Raw genomic sequence first — 15,016 nt, 5'->3', positions numbered from 1 at the left:
TAGTCTGCCAATCAACCAACTTTCACTAATTTGTCAGTCAGCCAATTTGTTCACTAATCAACTAGTCAGTCAGTTTATTCACTATTTAAAAAGATTTGAAAGTAAGATGTATTGAAGACGCGTGCACCCATATGAGAAACCTCCACTTCACCATTTTAAGAATGGTGATAATAACTGCTCTTTATTCATTATATTCAAAATACCCATTTTTATTAAGGAAACCAAATTTAGAAGTCGTGCATTTTGCATTTTTCCATTTTTTTCATTTTAAAGTGAAAGTTTCTCCAAATTTATTTATTTTTTGAGTTAGTTACTACTTATTTAAGATATTCATAATTAATATATTTTTAATATATTTGCTTCTAATAATGAGTTTTATAAGGTTGAGTTATACGGTCGAGTCATCTGATTCAATATGATTGAGTCATGTAGATGAATCTGTTATTCATAACTCTGAAATTCGACCTATGAGTATGTGGCTCCATAACTTTACCAAGTAAATATTTGAGTCAGTTTTTAAAATATTGATTTTTATAATATAAATCCTTAGCACCAAACATATTTGAAGTTCTATCGTGGTTAAAAGTCAATTGAACTTCTAAAGTTATAGACGACACTCTTGAAAAATATAATTTTAACAATTTTTTATGTCTTTACAATCATGTTTTGACAAAACAAAAATGTTACTAAATTGTTAAGTTAACAATTTTACACCTTTCCAAAAATTTAAATTCTAATTCTTTGATTACTTCAACCTTTAACTCAAATATGCTGAATTATATAATCAATTGTTTTCATATACATTTTAAGGATTTAATTTGTATATCGCAAATCTTTTTTTACACATGATTCAAATTAAATTACTCATATAAGTTTTTGTAGAAATATTTTAAGAATTAATCTAAAAAAGTAATATTATAGTGTAATTTGAATGTGATTTAATAGAAATTAATCTCAATTTTATTTATCTATAATATAATTATCAACAAAAATTCATAGACAAATACAAAATCTCGAATTCCAATTTATGTTTAATCTATCATTATCCGGATTTGTTAGTTGTATTAGAAGATACAAATTAATCTCAATTTTTAATCCCCGAAGCACCGTGCATCCGCCCCAAACATATGTACAAAATCTCCTAATCTTGGGGGCTATTTTTGACCTTTAAACAAATTGAAATTGGAAGTGAATGGAAGAACGCGATGTTGTAACAATGGACACAGAATCAAAGCAATTAGAAGCTTCATTACATAATTTAATTCAACTTCACAATCACAACTCTCTCATACTCACCCATCAAACAGGTCTCTCTCTCTTTCCCCCTTTTTATCTCTCAAATTCCAATTTTCAATTCATTTGGGTATATGCGTTTTTGTAATCAGAAAAAGCGAAGAAAGATGCAATTAGAAAAGCGGAACGCGTTTCTGATCTGTTGGTTGAAGCAGTGAATGGTGGTGTGCAAGATTCCTTCCTTATTCAGAAGCGAATTGAGCTTGAAATTCGTGCTCTTGCTGTCACTATTACTAGGTTCACCAAACAAACTGATCAGTGGCTTAATGCTACTCATTCTCTCAATACAGCTCTCAAGGTAGTTCCCTTTTTATGTATTTTTTATATGCCTCAATAATGGGTTTGTTCTGTAATATTGTGTTTTTCTTTTACATTTTGTTAATGCTTTCAGTATTCTGTTGAACTTTGGAAATATAAGGGATTTCTGTATTGTTGTTCTAGAATGATAGTTGTGTCGATAACCAATGGTTATGGTTGTGTCACGGTCCTTGATATTATAGATAATTGCTGTCAAATACTGCCGATGCGGCCTCGATCCAATATGCATTGTGATTTTGGCAAAATCAGAAACTGTTATTTCGAAGCCTTGTTCACAGTAGCAGATCTTTGTGTGAAACCCCCAGATAACCTACTCTGTGTTGGCCTAGTCAAAACAAGGTTTTAGATAGTGGTTGCGGTAATTATAGCGGTCGTAAGCATTGACATTGTGGAACATCACTGTCAAATGCAGTTCATGCAGACTCAATTGTGGTTGCGGCGACAACATGATCTCGTAGTCCAAAAGGTTGCAAATATATTTTTAAAACAGTTATGACCTCAAGTTTGCTGCATCGCTTTGGGTCTTGTGTAAGTTGTTGTGGTTTTGTCATTTGTTAAATGGGTCACTGTGGGTAGAGAAGCATAAGTGCTTATAAACTATTATTAATATCAATATCCATGTAATGTGAGACTCGTGAGACTTTTTTTGTGTATTGGAACAATAGCCCATCATCAAGGCTAAGGGACTATAGGTCCTCTTGTCCATCCTCGTGCGTGGCTGACGCCGTCCTTCTAGCGCTAATGTTCCAACCTCAAGACCACTCCACCGCTTTTCTTAGGTATTTTTCACTTCGGGTCGTGTGAGTCCTCACGGTTTTGTCCTTAGCTAAAAGACTCCTATGTGGGTTGAAGCATGTGGATGTTTATAAACTCTAGTTAGGCTTGATTTTCTAATAACGTGAGACTTTGTGGTGTATTGATTGGAACACAAATTCTGAATGCATGTATGTTAGGTCTGAGAATGTGTAGGGAGATATTCTTTAGTGAGAGGTCCCTTGTTAGATCCCTTCTCCAAAATAAATTCCCTGAGGAGAGGAGAGGTTCTACCTTAGTTCTTTGTCGGCCTCAAACATGATGCTACCATTCTCTACCATTTCTCTTGCTACTAGTTGTGTGGTTCGAAAAGAAAATGTAACAAAATTAATTTTTGGTTATGATTCTTAGTGAGCCAGTTTTGGATTATGGTAGAGAATCTGATTTGTACACGATTATTGTTGTTTATTGCAAATATTGTACATATTAAAGACCATGATTTACATGCCTGCGTTCTTGAGTTGATTGGGATTTCAATTGGATCAATAAAGTTAGCAAAATTGTTTCTTCTCTTCATATTTTCAGTGCGCTTTATATTGACAGCACAATTTTGGTCAGATAAACTTATGGGTCTTAGTTGAATTGCTTGTACATGTTCTTGTTAATGTGCTTAAGGTTGTTGAAGTTTCATGAATGAGACAGAAGTTTCGTTATAGAAATAGGCATCAATCTTGTGACACGGTAACACTGATAATGGTATATTACTAAGAATCCTTTATTTTGAGTTCCCTTGTGCACAATCATATGAGTAAGAATAAAGACGGAGATAGGAAAAGAATTACTCCAGTGTCTTCTTATTGAATTCTGTATATATTATTAGAATCTGTACTATGTGTTGTATATTTTCTTTGGGTTGCATGGTTAATGCGCAAAGTCATCACTGTGCAAATTGTGCCTTACTTTTATATAATTATTTTTGTAAAATGCACTTAGCTTTGTGTAAACTTCCATTTTAACTCATAGGAAATCGGAGACTTTGAGAATTGGATGAAGACCATGGAATATGATTTTAAAAATATCAATGCAGCTATACAAAACATTCACCAAGATTGATCTTGCAGGTTGCACCATGTTTTCGTCCAAATCATCATGAAATTCTAATCCCTTTTCATTCATTTTTCTATAGTAGGCTTAATTTTCAATATGATGTAAAGTTTAATTCGATAACAGCTTGTTTCTCACCACAATGAACTTAAAGAAGAAGCAACCTTGTATCCTTTTCTCAATGTAAATTGTGTTTTCTTTCATGAATATTTCATTATAAAATAGAGATGCTTTACCTGAGGTTGATGATAACTATGTCATATGTAGAATGATGAATATGATTGGCATTGACTGGTTGTGGATTTGGTTTAAGTATCTTTCACAAATCATGTTTCATATCTCATCTGTGACTGCGATAAAGTAAATATGTATTAGTGATCAGTTTCAGCACCATTTTCACGACCTTGTTATGTACATTGTCTGATAGGAAAAATATCTGGTAACCGTGGTTTCAAAGTAAATAACCCGAAAGAATTTCAACCATAAATCTTGGTGTTGAACATGCATGATATGACACAAGCTCTCAAACTTAGAGAAGTTCTCTAGGCCAAATTGGCATACAACTTTGTTTCGCGGGGAAGTTTTGTGACTTCTTAGTGAACAAAATTGCAGAAGCCCTATGGTGAAATGCTGTTGTGTGTCGGTGAATTGGCTTTAACTCACGATATGAGCAAGTTTGCTCAAGGGAGCATGCATCAGGTGTAAACTAGGTTAATATTGACGTTTAACGAGAATCTAGCATGTTGCAGTTATTTTTAAATAGCAATTATAAAGTGGATTTTATGTGGCAGTATCATGAATTCTCATTGGACTGTCAGTATAAAACTATTTTACTTTCCAACAATACATCTCCATTAAATTCGCTCTGAAAACACTAAGCAACCTGATAAATGCTTAAACTCAATAAAATAAACCACCTCAAAACAGAAAAAGCCAAAGAGAAATGCTATACCAACCCTTAACATCATCCAGCAGCAGAAGAGAAGAACATGACAGAAACATACTCCCACAGTCCAAGAAAAGGCATAAGCACCAGAACAAAATATGCAGTAGCAGCAAGTTTGGTATCCCCTCTCTTCATCCAAGTGCCCAATAAATATAATAATAATTAGAGTTTTACTATTATGCTTTTTAATGTATGAAGTACATAATTTTAGACTTGGTGACATTAATGAAGTTTTTATGTATCTAAAAGTAAAATAAATGAGCTCTTTATTTCTCTTGAAAAGTGAAGGGGAATCTCATCTGCATCGGTTGAGAGGATGGCTCTCAAGAAAATGGAATAGAGATTAAAGACTATGCACTCAGTAAAGTTGTTTTACATCGATAATTGATAGCAACTTATCAAAACATCAAACAATTACATGATTTCCATTTTTATTTTTAAGCTGTGATTGATTGTCAGTAAGATAATTTTATATGATATACTCCTTTAATCTCGGTGGAATAAAATTATTTTTGGATATAACTAGCCAATGATGGTTGAATAATATAATGTACTAGTCATCGATTGAATAACACTCCTTGTCGGTGATGTTATCTCCTTTTAATTTTTTTTTTATAATTATAAAGTATAACAAATAAATTGCATGTTCAACAACTGTTTGAAATATAATCCGTAGTTCCATATTCATAATTTGTCAAGTCAACTATATATGATATATTTAATTGACGAGTTGGGTTTAGGTAATCATGTTAAGAAAATATTATTACTTGCCACCTAAGTTCATGCATATGAGTATTGGTCATGACATGAAGGATCATAATCTTAATTTTATTACAAAATATAAATCAGTATCTAACCATTTTTGTTCTTGAAATTGCAGAAAACATGCTAAACCTTATTATAGATTATTAGCTTATAATCAAAAGCATAAGGCAAGTAATGCATTAACTTCAATGAATAAATAAAAAGTATAATAAGCTTGAGTTTTGTAACTTATGTTTATACACAATATTCATATTTCTAAACTTAGATAGTTAATCCCATATAGCGGTACGTCGCGGTCAATTCCAAAAGTGGGATAGTGCGTTTAGAGATAGGCGCGATAATTGCTATTTTTTGAACAAATTACATGAATAATAGTTTATAAATCTATATTTAATATAAAATTAACAAATGACTCAAACTCTCAAATATTCATAATTAGTAATAAGAATCCACAATTCTTTAAAATATATATTGAAATACCAACAAAAGTCAAGAAAATAATGATGATGTATATTGAAGTATTTAACACAGAGTGATAAAATAACTAAATATTAAAACTCAAATGCATGTTCTAGCATAGGAAGCAAGGATAAGCATGAGTTTCATTAGCATATTCTATTTCTTCTTCTTAAGAGAAAGTAGAAAAAATAAAACAAAGAAGGAAGAAATAATAATGGGATCTCGTTGAAAACGTTGGGATTAACTACGCCAGATAGCGGAATCTCACCCAGATCTCGTTGGGATCTTGTTTAAAACTATCGCGGACTATGCCATCACGGAGGATAGCAGAATCTCTTCGAGAAACGTTAGGATTAACTACCAGTTATAAACAATATTCATCTTGAGTTTTATTACACAATATTCTGTCACATCTTCTAAACAATATCATCTTGACAAACATTTACTTTGACATATATTCAAAGTATGTATATTCCAATTAATATATCTCTGTGTTATTGTTGGATCAGCTTGAATATAAAATGTATTTTTTTTATCAAATTGTATTTCATTTATATTTAGCAAGTAATAACAAATTTTGAACGTGAGTATAACGAACTTTATGGGAAGCTTCTCATTATAGTAGACTATGTCATCTTCTAAATGATAGAACTCAAATATCTTCTAAAGTTGAGAAATATTTTGATGATTTAATTAGTTAATATAGAAGATCATTAATAGTTCTCTTGTTAAATAAATGAATAGATAAATTAGTCCTTAAAATTTTGAGCCCAATCAAAATAGCTCTTAAATTTTGCAAATTGACTATATATATATATATATATATATATATATATATATAATTTTAATTCGTCAATTAAACTAATAAATAAACTATCATTAGTTTAGTGTCCTGGTCCCAATAAACTAATTATTTGAAAGGACCAACAAAATAAACTAATCCCATATGTGGTATAAATTTGACTCTTTAAACTTCGTTTTAAATATGGTTATGTACATACTGTATTATTGACGTATGTATTGCATGCATTGATTAAAAATTAGTTAAAAAAAGATGATAATGTTCCCTACTTGACAATACGCATGTTTTTCTTTTTTACGTAAACAAATTTATACAAGACAAGAAAATTTGTTGTTTTCGGTTTAGCTGTGCCAGCTCTTAGCTATATAGAAATGTACTGTAATACTAAAATTTAGTAACGTATATGTTGAAAACTCACTATTAAAAATAGTTGAATTAATAACATTAAACTAAAAATGATAAACATAAAATTTATATTTAAATTTTCTCTCATAGTATTAAAGACACCATTTTATAAATAAATAAATAAATAAATAAAAGAAAAGTAAAACTAAAAGACACCAAAATCAAAGATAAACATTACCTTAATTTTTCTAATTTATACAGTAATTCAATTTATACTTAGACAAAACTTAAGTATATCTTTTTATATGCTTATTGTATGATTTTTCATTAAACCAACTATAATTTTCTTAAAATTTGTTATAATTATAATGTGTAATTTAAATTACAAATCATATGAAAAATACATAAGAAAATGCATTAAAAAATTTATTTAATTTTAAGGCTATATGTATATATTTGAAACAATTGTGCACGGATTTCAATACGTGGCTTTTCCCTTTCCAATTGGGACAATAATGACTTATATTACCTCTCATAAAGCCAATCTTATAAGGTCAATGGTACAAGGCACAAAAAGTTAGTTAGTAGTGTTCTAAAATATTATTATGATGTTGATAATTACATAAATTAAACCAATGACCCTTACACCATATATCTATATAAATAATCTCTTAGACTAAGTTAAGAGCCATCATATCTTAGCCAAAATAAGCACCACATAATGGCATCTAGTTATCTTATGCTTATTATGATCACATTATTGATCCCTACTAACTCATTACTCACTCCACATTTTTATGATAAAGTTTGCCCTCAAGCATTACAAGTCATAAAGTCAGTTGTTCATCAAGCAATTCTTCGAGAGCGACGCATTGGAGCATCTCTCCTACGCTTGCATTTTCATGACTGCTTCGTTAATGTAAGTTATAATATTAATTAAACATTATATATATTACCCTTTGAATATCAACCTCATTAACTTCATGGAATATCATTTGACTAAACATAATTTTTGTATATATGTTTAATAATATTACTTTATCAATTAATTCAACAACTATTTTTAACCAACACTTCAAATTTAATACACTCATATTTATTTACCATCTTATTTAAACTATTAACTAATTTATTTGTTATCCGATGTAAATTGTACTAGTTAGATTATCTATCATATGTTACTCTTTATCAAATTGTGCCTAAAATCATTTTTAATGGTGGTTTTAAGAGTGTACTTAAACTTAAAAATGTGCTATTTTATTTTGCTCCATTAGATGGGGGATGAATAATATGTGTTTTAGGGTCAGTACACATGCATAAATCAAGGACTTAACACCGTTTGGGCCTACCCATCCCAAATATGATTTAATTATTCTAATAATATTAACACTTTCTATCTTATATCATATCAGTCTGCTTGCAATAATAGACTCTTAATTATTTTATGCAAGGCACAAACAGACAGAAATAATGTCAAAAACAGAAAATTTAAAATTCTTAGAAAAATGCTGCCTCACCTAATTATTGGCTGCTAGCTTCAATTATTTTTTTTTAATAAAAAAATAATAATTTATTTTAATTTCAATCTCCAGTTAAGGTAAATATTTTTTATATTATTTATTAATCATAATCGCCAAATTTTTAAAAATAATTAGTTTTAGCCACAATTACTTCTAAAATATTGTAATTTGTTGAAAGTATAAAACTTTTTAAACCAACGAGTTATATAATATTTAAATAAAAAGATATTAACATGTATGATGGTGTTTTAGAGCATGTATAATTGAAATTACTGAAATATGAATGATTGAAAGAACAGGGGTGTGATGGATCAGTTCTGCTAGATGACACAAAGAATTTCACAGGAGAGAAAACAGCATTTCCAAATATTAATTCAATAAGAGGATTTTCTGTGGTTGATGAAATCAAAGCTGCTGTTGATAAAGCTTGTAAACGCCCTGTGGTTTCATGTGCTGATATTTTAGCCACAGCAGCTCGTGACTCTGTAGCCATTGTAAGTGTTTCACAAATGTTCCATTCTCATTTCTCACTATTTTAGCTAGTTATTATCATATTATAAAGGATAATTCTATACACATATGGTGACATATGCTTAAATGAAGATGTATTATGATTGATATTTTGCACCAACATCAAACATAATATTAACAACGAAATGTAGATATCAATATTAATTTAAAACAATACAAGTAATTTAACATGATTACAAGTGTCAATGTTGTGTTGGTGTAACAGATTGGCACATGTTAGACATAAAACATATACTTTCAATGTGAAATGTTTGTTAAGTAATATTAAAAAATTATCTATTTTATGTATAATCTCTTATTTATAATTGTTTATAATCTTTTGTTTAATCAATGAACGATATTATTCAAAAATCTTCTTTTTTACTCCTTCAATTAATAGTGAATTTAATTTTTCAATTTCAAAATTTGAAAAGTTACATAATGTAATTTTTAACAGTTAGGAGGTCCACAACTTTGGTACAATGTGTTACTAGGAAGAAGAGATGCAAGAAAAGCAAGCAAAGCAGCTGCAAATGCAAATCTCCCACCTCCAACATTCAACTTCTCACAGCTTATTTCAAATTTCAAATCTCATGGATTAGTTGTAAAAGACCTTGTAGCACTTTCAGGTGGCCACACTATTGGATTTGCTAAATGCACCACCTTTAGAAACAGAATTTACAATGAAACAAATATTGACCCTAGTTTTGCAGCATCTTTGAGGAAAAATTGTCCCAAAAAAGGTGGTGACAACAATTTAACACCACTTGATTTCACTCCTTCAAAAGTTGACACTACTTACTATAAATCTTTGTTACATAAAAAGGGTCTTCTCCATTCTGATCAACAATTGTTTAAGGGACTAGGTAGTGAAAGTGACAAATTGGTGCAACTATATAGCAAGAGCCCTTTAACATTTGCTAGAGATTTCAAGACTTCTATAATCAAGATGGGAAATATGAAGCCTCTAACCGGAAGGCAAGGAGAGATTAGACGTAATTGCAGAAGGATCAATTAAAATTGTTTGTTAAATGAATCTGCGTATCTCGAACGATTAATAATGTTTGATTTTTGGTCTTGATTTTGAAGAAAAAAAATCTAGACCAAAATAAGGGGAATGGAAACTTGATTAAGCAACCATTGATAGTTGACCTTGTTATGTAATCTTAAATGTTGGAGTGACTTTGTATTATTTAAGCTGTAGGTTCAAATGATATGGACCTATCAAGTATCCAAATTTGGAAGTTAGTTAGACAAGAGATGTTGTTAAGATTCAATTGTTTGTGTTGTAACTTTCATGTTCTGTTTTCAATGCAATAGTAGTATTGTGTCAAAGTATTTTTATTATCGTGTCATTTGTGACTTTTGGATGCTATGATATTTACTTAATAATGATACAATGTTAAACTTTCAAAGGAAGATTAAAACATTGAATTTCGATGCATATACTTTATGAGAGGACATGAATATAAAAATGTTTCTGAAATTATTAGTATGGGTGTCTCTAACATGGAACTATAAAAAAAAAGTACAAAGGTGATCCCATTGTTTTTAAGGGATACAAAAATGTTATAAAGTTCATTGTTGAATTTATTAGTGACCAAAAGATGATACAAAAAATGCATTTTAAAATTAAAAGCAAGGATAAACATGAAATTGGTCGTAAAAAATATTTAAAATATTCTTTCTTATATCTTTAAAATTATCTAATTTCATGTCGGACCAATAATCAATATGTGTAACTAGATTATTGGCACAAGACCCTCAATTAGGGTTGTCTAGAATAAATACTCTTAAGAGAGACTATATTCTTTCTAAACAAATAATAAACTTAATTTCTCTCAACTCTCATCTCCTCTTAACACTCGCCACTATGATGGCTGCAGCCTACTAGACGTCACCACCCTGATGTTGGGTTTTGTGATTTATTGTTTTTAGGAACTCAATTTATTTGAAATTGTTGATTTAGCGATTTACTGATTTTAGGAACTCATTATCTATTAGGGTTTAATCTGATGTTACAATTTTAGATTGTAGGAATTCATTACTAATTTTGTGATTTTCAATGGTACTTGTTGAAATTCAATTATGAGTGGTTAGTCTCACGTTGACTAGGAATAGAGGAAATATTGGATATATAGGATGAATGACTGATAAACCTAATGCCTTAAAGTTTTGGGTTGAGATGTGGTGTCAAAGTCTCTTAAGGATCTTAGATATTTAGCCCATTCCGGATGAGGGAGCAAAACACTAGGATAACTCACAATTAAGGGGAAGATTGTTTGGCCTGGTGGGGGAGAAGGGGGAGATTGTTTGATTCAATAAATTGTAATGTTCTTGATTATAAAATTATTGATATTTTAGTTACGAATGTTTTAAAAGAGATTTTTATTTTATTTTAAAGGGTACTAAGATAATTCGAAGAGACGCTTTACAGTTAATTGGTATACTAGAATTTTATATTAAAAAAAGTTTGATAGAATATTTTGTTTTTGTCGTAAAATTTTAAAAAAATAATTTGATAAAGGTCAATTAATAAATGAGCTCAGTAAAAGATATAAAATTTTAAATAACTTATAATTTTTAAAATTATATATTTTGTTTTGTCAGGGATTCAATTTTTTAGATTATGTGTTCGAAAAACATTAAAACCCTCCTAATTTTATGTATGGTTATAGAGGGGCAAGTTGTTACGAATGATTAGAGGAGAATGATTTGGAGTTTCCAACAAGAAATGAAAATATGAGTTTGTAGCAGCAAAGCGAGTTGCCAAAAAAATGATTTCTTTTATGCCATACGAGTACGAGGGTAGCCCTAATCCCGGTCAGGTTGGCCCTGTATTGTTATGAACTTTTTAAAGTTGGGCTAAAAAGCCCTATTAAAATTGGACTTGAAATTTATAGCTCAAGCCCTATGTTTTATCTAAATTTTTTGGTAGGTCCATTTTAGTAGAGACTAATAGTACCTTGCCTAGAAGTTGCCCATTGAAGACGAGCCAACCAATTTTCTTAGTTGTATTTGCTAAAAATAAACCTGAACTATTTTGAAATCAAAATAACACATAAGTATATTGATAATGTAAAATGACATAAAACAATTAGTGTTATTTGATTTTTTAGGGTAATCATAATTTTACAAGTTTTTAAGATAATATTTAAAAGTTTATCTTTCTTTTATTTTTTTTATAGATTAAATTATGAAAGAGTAAAGAATAAAAACTAAAATATATAAAAAAAAATTAGTATAAGTTATAAACTATAAACTTCTCTTCTAAAAGACTATAAGCTTCTCCAAATAGAATTTCATATTTCTAGGCTTACCTATCGGTGCAAATCATAGAAAAGACTGCGACTGCAACTGCAACTTGCAGACCTATCATGGATATGGTTAGAAAAATGTTATCTACCTAGAAAGGAAAACATTTGTCTTTCGATAGTGATAAACTATGTTTTAGCAAGCATACCACTACATTTTCTAAAGCGCCAAAATCGATCGTTAAAAAATTTACCACAATTCAGAGGAGATTTTTATGGATTGGGGGAGGGAATCGCATTGATCGTTCAATCTTCGAGCACATGATTTCCGGGGCTTTAAAATCCTTCATAGAAGATGGGTAAGTGTATTTCGTTGTGATGTTGGATACAGATTGTCGTTTCCCTACGATGTACAGGTTGGAGTATCCTTTATACTCCCATTAATAAAGTCTGTTTGCTTAATAAAAAGAAAAAGTAGCATTTTTTGAAATGCTAATTTTTCATCAAAAGTTAAATATATAAACTAGTAAAGTATAAAATAAGTTTGTTCATCAAACAGTTTTTGTTTGATCAAATAAATATAAAAAAATTTCCAATAAACTGTGTGTTTATAAAAATAAAAATAAAAATAAAAACTGTTTGATCAAATATGTGTAGATTAGGGGATGCACACTATTTGCAAAGTTAAAGAGAATTAAGATCACAATTAGACCCAAATTTAATGGGTACTCACAAAAAAAAAACTACAATAGGTAGAGTAAAAACCTGTATAATGAATATGGGTACGAGGATGGGTAATTATCTACAAAATTAAGTGAGTACAGGTACTATAGTACCTACCCTGTTCCGCCCCCGCACTTATATAAATATATTATTTATTTATTATATTAGTGTTTAGTTTAATTAATTGTTTTTTTTATGTTTTAACATCTATTAATTAATATCATTTGACCACTACAATATTTATAATTGAAAGATAAACGTTTACAAATTTTTTAAGAATTTAATTATGAAGAAGATGCATGTAAATAATTGTGACCTTATAATTCAGAGTTATGTCTTATTAATCGTGACTTTATAATTATAATTGCAACTTCCTATCAATTGTTTTTACAAATCTCGAATAATATTGACATAGGACTTGCAACTTCATAAATTATTACTATAAATATTAGAATGTGTATTGTAACGAGTGTTCATTTGAAATGTTTTGAGTTAGAAGATATTTTGGTTTATAATACTTTATGATTGGAGTTAAAATATTTGAATAATTTTTAAATTTAATCACAAAAATATTATTTATTTATGGATATTTTAGTTAAAGTGTAACTAATGGGTATGGGTACGTAGACTTAGTACCCAGAAGATTGTACAGATATTAAAATTGATACCTAAAAGAGTACGTGCTTAAACTCCGGGTATAGAGACGAGTACTATAATACCTTATCCATTGTCATCCATAACCACAATAGAGTGTCCGATTATTTCCCCTAATTTCCCCCCGCTTGTAGTTCCTAAATAGTCCTATATTATAGGAGTGTGGAATTTTAGTTTCTCATTTTTATTCTCCAAGCATCTCCAACCGTGCGCACACCATGATTGTGTACAAAAGACCAAAATTTAAACAATCACAACATTTGAGGAACTAAAAGTAGTCTATGATTGAGAGAAAATTAAAAAACTCTTTATTGCACAAGATGGAATAAGCACCAGGGTTACGGAATTGAAAAAGAGATATATTTTCAAATAACAAATTTTAATTCCTATAGTTGGTTCTAATTTGTCACAGACAACACTTTTATATTGCCAAAAATATTATATATAATTGATAATTTCTTAGACACTCATGAAAAAATTTGGATATTAGTACTCATAAGACACAGTTAACTTATAATTTAAATTAATTTAAAAGTAATTAAATATAGAAAGACGACATCGTGTTGAATGATTAGGTGTTAGATAATATATCTAATGAAATTTTAAAGTACCAGAATATTAATAAATAAAAATTATATCTGAGTACAAAATTATTATATCCGACTGAATAACATCATTAAAATAAAAGTAATAAGTATAGTAAGTTATTGCATTTTTCACACACAACACATTAATTATAATTAGTTTCAAAATGTAAAGAATTTTTTTATCATAATACATCAATACTATATTATATTATAATACTATGTACTAATTATTTTAGGGACGGATATCCTACTAGTTTATTGTTAAGAAATTCAAATTCTCACTAAATCTATTACTCCATGAGTCTTAGTTATAAGATCTTTTATTAGTTTTTACTTATCCTTTAATAAAATATAGGCCAAATTACATTTTTGGTCCTTTATTTTAAGTCCAGGTAACGTTTTGGTCCTTTAACTTTTTTTTTTCCCATTTCAGTATTTTATCTTTCAAAATAATTTCAATTATACCCTTTAAGTGAGATTCCGTTAGGGCAACGTTAACAAAGTCCCTCATCCGTTTTCTTTCCAGTCAACATTCACAAATCTCTTGTTTGGTATACTCATCTCCATTGATTTCCCTCCTCCCATTTTCGTCTTTTCATTTCCTTGTTTTCATTTTCGTGTTTTCTTCTCTGTGCGTTTCCCTCTTCTCATCTCTGTGCTTCTTCTCTTGTCCCAGTCGTTTTTCTCTTATCATTTGCTTCTTCCATCCATGAAAAATCAGATTCACGGTTCTCAAAACTCAAAATCCATGGCTGCCTCATGTTCAAATGGGTCAAATACACAATCCTACAACTATGGTTCTTTCGTTTCCAATGGAATTAGTGAGCTGGCAAATTGTGCTTGTGGTTTGAAACCTGTGAGGCGCACAGTGACAAAATGGGGTCCGAACAGAGGAAGAAAGTTTTGGGGTTGTAGGAATTTTGTGGTAAGCAATAATACCTTTATGGTTTTCAATATTTTAGTTGAGGTTGTTAGATTAGATT

General features: G+C 29.7%; 2 protein-coding genes across 4 annotated transcripts; both read left to right on the top strand.

Annotated features, from left to right (window-relative positions):
• The first annotated feature begins 1,057 nt into the window (after positions 1-1,057).
• LOC101514318 (biogenesis of lysosome-related organelles complex 1 subunit 1) lies at positions 1,058-4,895 on the top strand. Of its 3 annotated transcripts, none has more exons than XR_012161832.1 (4): positions 1,058-1,307; positions 1,386-1,591; positions 3,388-3,635; positions 4,444-4,895. XR_012161832.1 is itself a non-coding variant. In XM_004490643.4 (3 exons), the coding sequence occupies exons 1-3, from the start codon at positions 1,193-1,195 to the stop codon at positions 3,475-3,477; spliced, it is 411 nt and encodes a 136-aa protein (XP_004490700.1). In that variant the 5' UTR covers positions 1,058-1,192; the 3' UTR covers positions 3,478-3,714. The 3 variants fall into 3 exon arrangements, 1 of the variants encoding a protein (XP_004490700.1); XR_012161831.1 differs by having other exon boundaries at positions 4,441-4,895; XM_004490643.4 differs by lacking the exon at positions 4,444-4,895 and having other exon boundaries at positions 3,388-3,714.
• Positions 4,896-7,461: 2,566 nt separating this feature from the next.
• LOC101513984 (peroxidase RIP1-like) lies at positions 7,462-10,170 on the top strand. The gene is made up of 3 exons (XM_004490642.4): positions 7,462-7,704; positions 8,605-8,799; positions 9,273-10,170. The coding sequence occupies exons 1-3, from the start codon at positions 7,507-7,509 to the stop codon at positions 9,831-9,833; spliced, it is 954 nt and encodes a 317-aa protein (XP_004490699.1). The 5' UTR covers positions 7,462-7,506; the 3' UTR covers positions 9,834-10,170.
• Positions 10,171-15,016: the final 4,846 nt, after the last annotated feature.

The sequence above is a fragment of the Cicer arietinum genome, chromosome 2 (genome assembly GCF_000331145.2).
Source record: "Cicer arietinum cultivar CDC Frontier isolate Library 1 chromosome 2, Cicar.CDCFrontier_v2.0, whole genome shotgun sequence".
Classification (NCBI taxonomy): domain Eukaryota; kingdom Viridiplantae; phylum Streptophyta; class Magnoliopsida; order Fabales; family Fabaceae; genus Cicer; species Cicer arietinum.
The sequence above is the reverse complement of the archived record's forward strand: the minus strand, read 5'-3'. Positions and strand labels throughout refer to the sequence as shown.

Excerpts from the sequence above, each read along its gene's own strand:
- LOC101514318 (XM_004490643.4), top strand. The coding sequence starts at position 1,193 with ATGGAAGAACGCGATGTTGTAACAATGGACACAGAATCAAAGCAATTA. Across the intron at positions 1,308-1,385 it reads CATACTCACCCATCAAACAG|AAAAAGCGAAGAAAGATGCA; the intron begins GTCTCTCTCTCT and ends TTTTGTAATCAG. Across the intron at positions 1,592-3,387 it reads CTCTCAATACAGCTCTCAAG|GAAATCGGAGACTTTGAGAA; the intron begins GTAGTTCCCTTT and ends TTTAACTCATAG.
- LOC101513984 (XM_004490642.4), top strand. The coding sequence starts at position 7,507 with ATGGCATCTAGTTATCTTATGCTTATTATGATCACATTATTGATCCCT. Across the intron at positions 7,705-8,604 it reads TTCATGACTGCTTCGTTAAT|GGGTGTGATGGATCAGTTCT; the intron begins GTAAGTTATAAT and ends TTGAAAGAACAG. Across the intron at positions 8,800-9,272 it reads CTCGTGACTCTGTAGCCATT|TTAGGAGGTCCACAACTTTG; the intron begins GTAAGTGTTTCA and ends AATTTTTAACAG.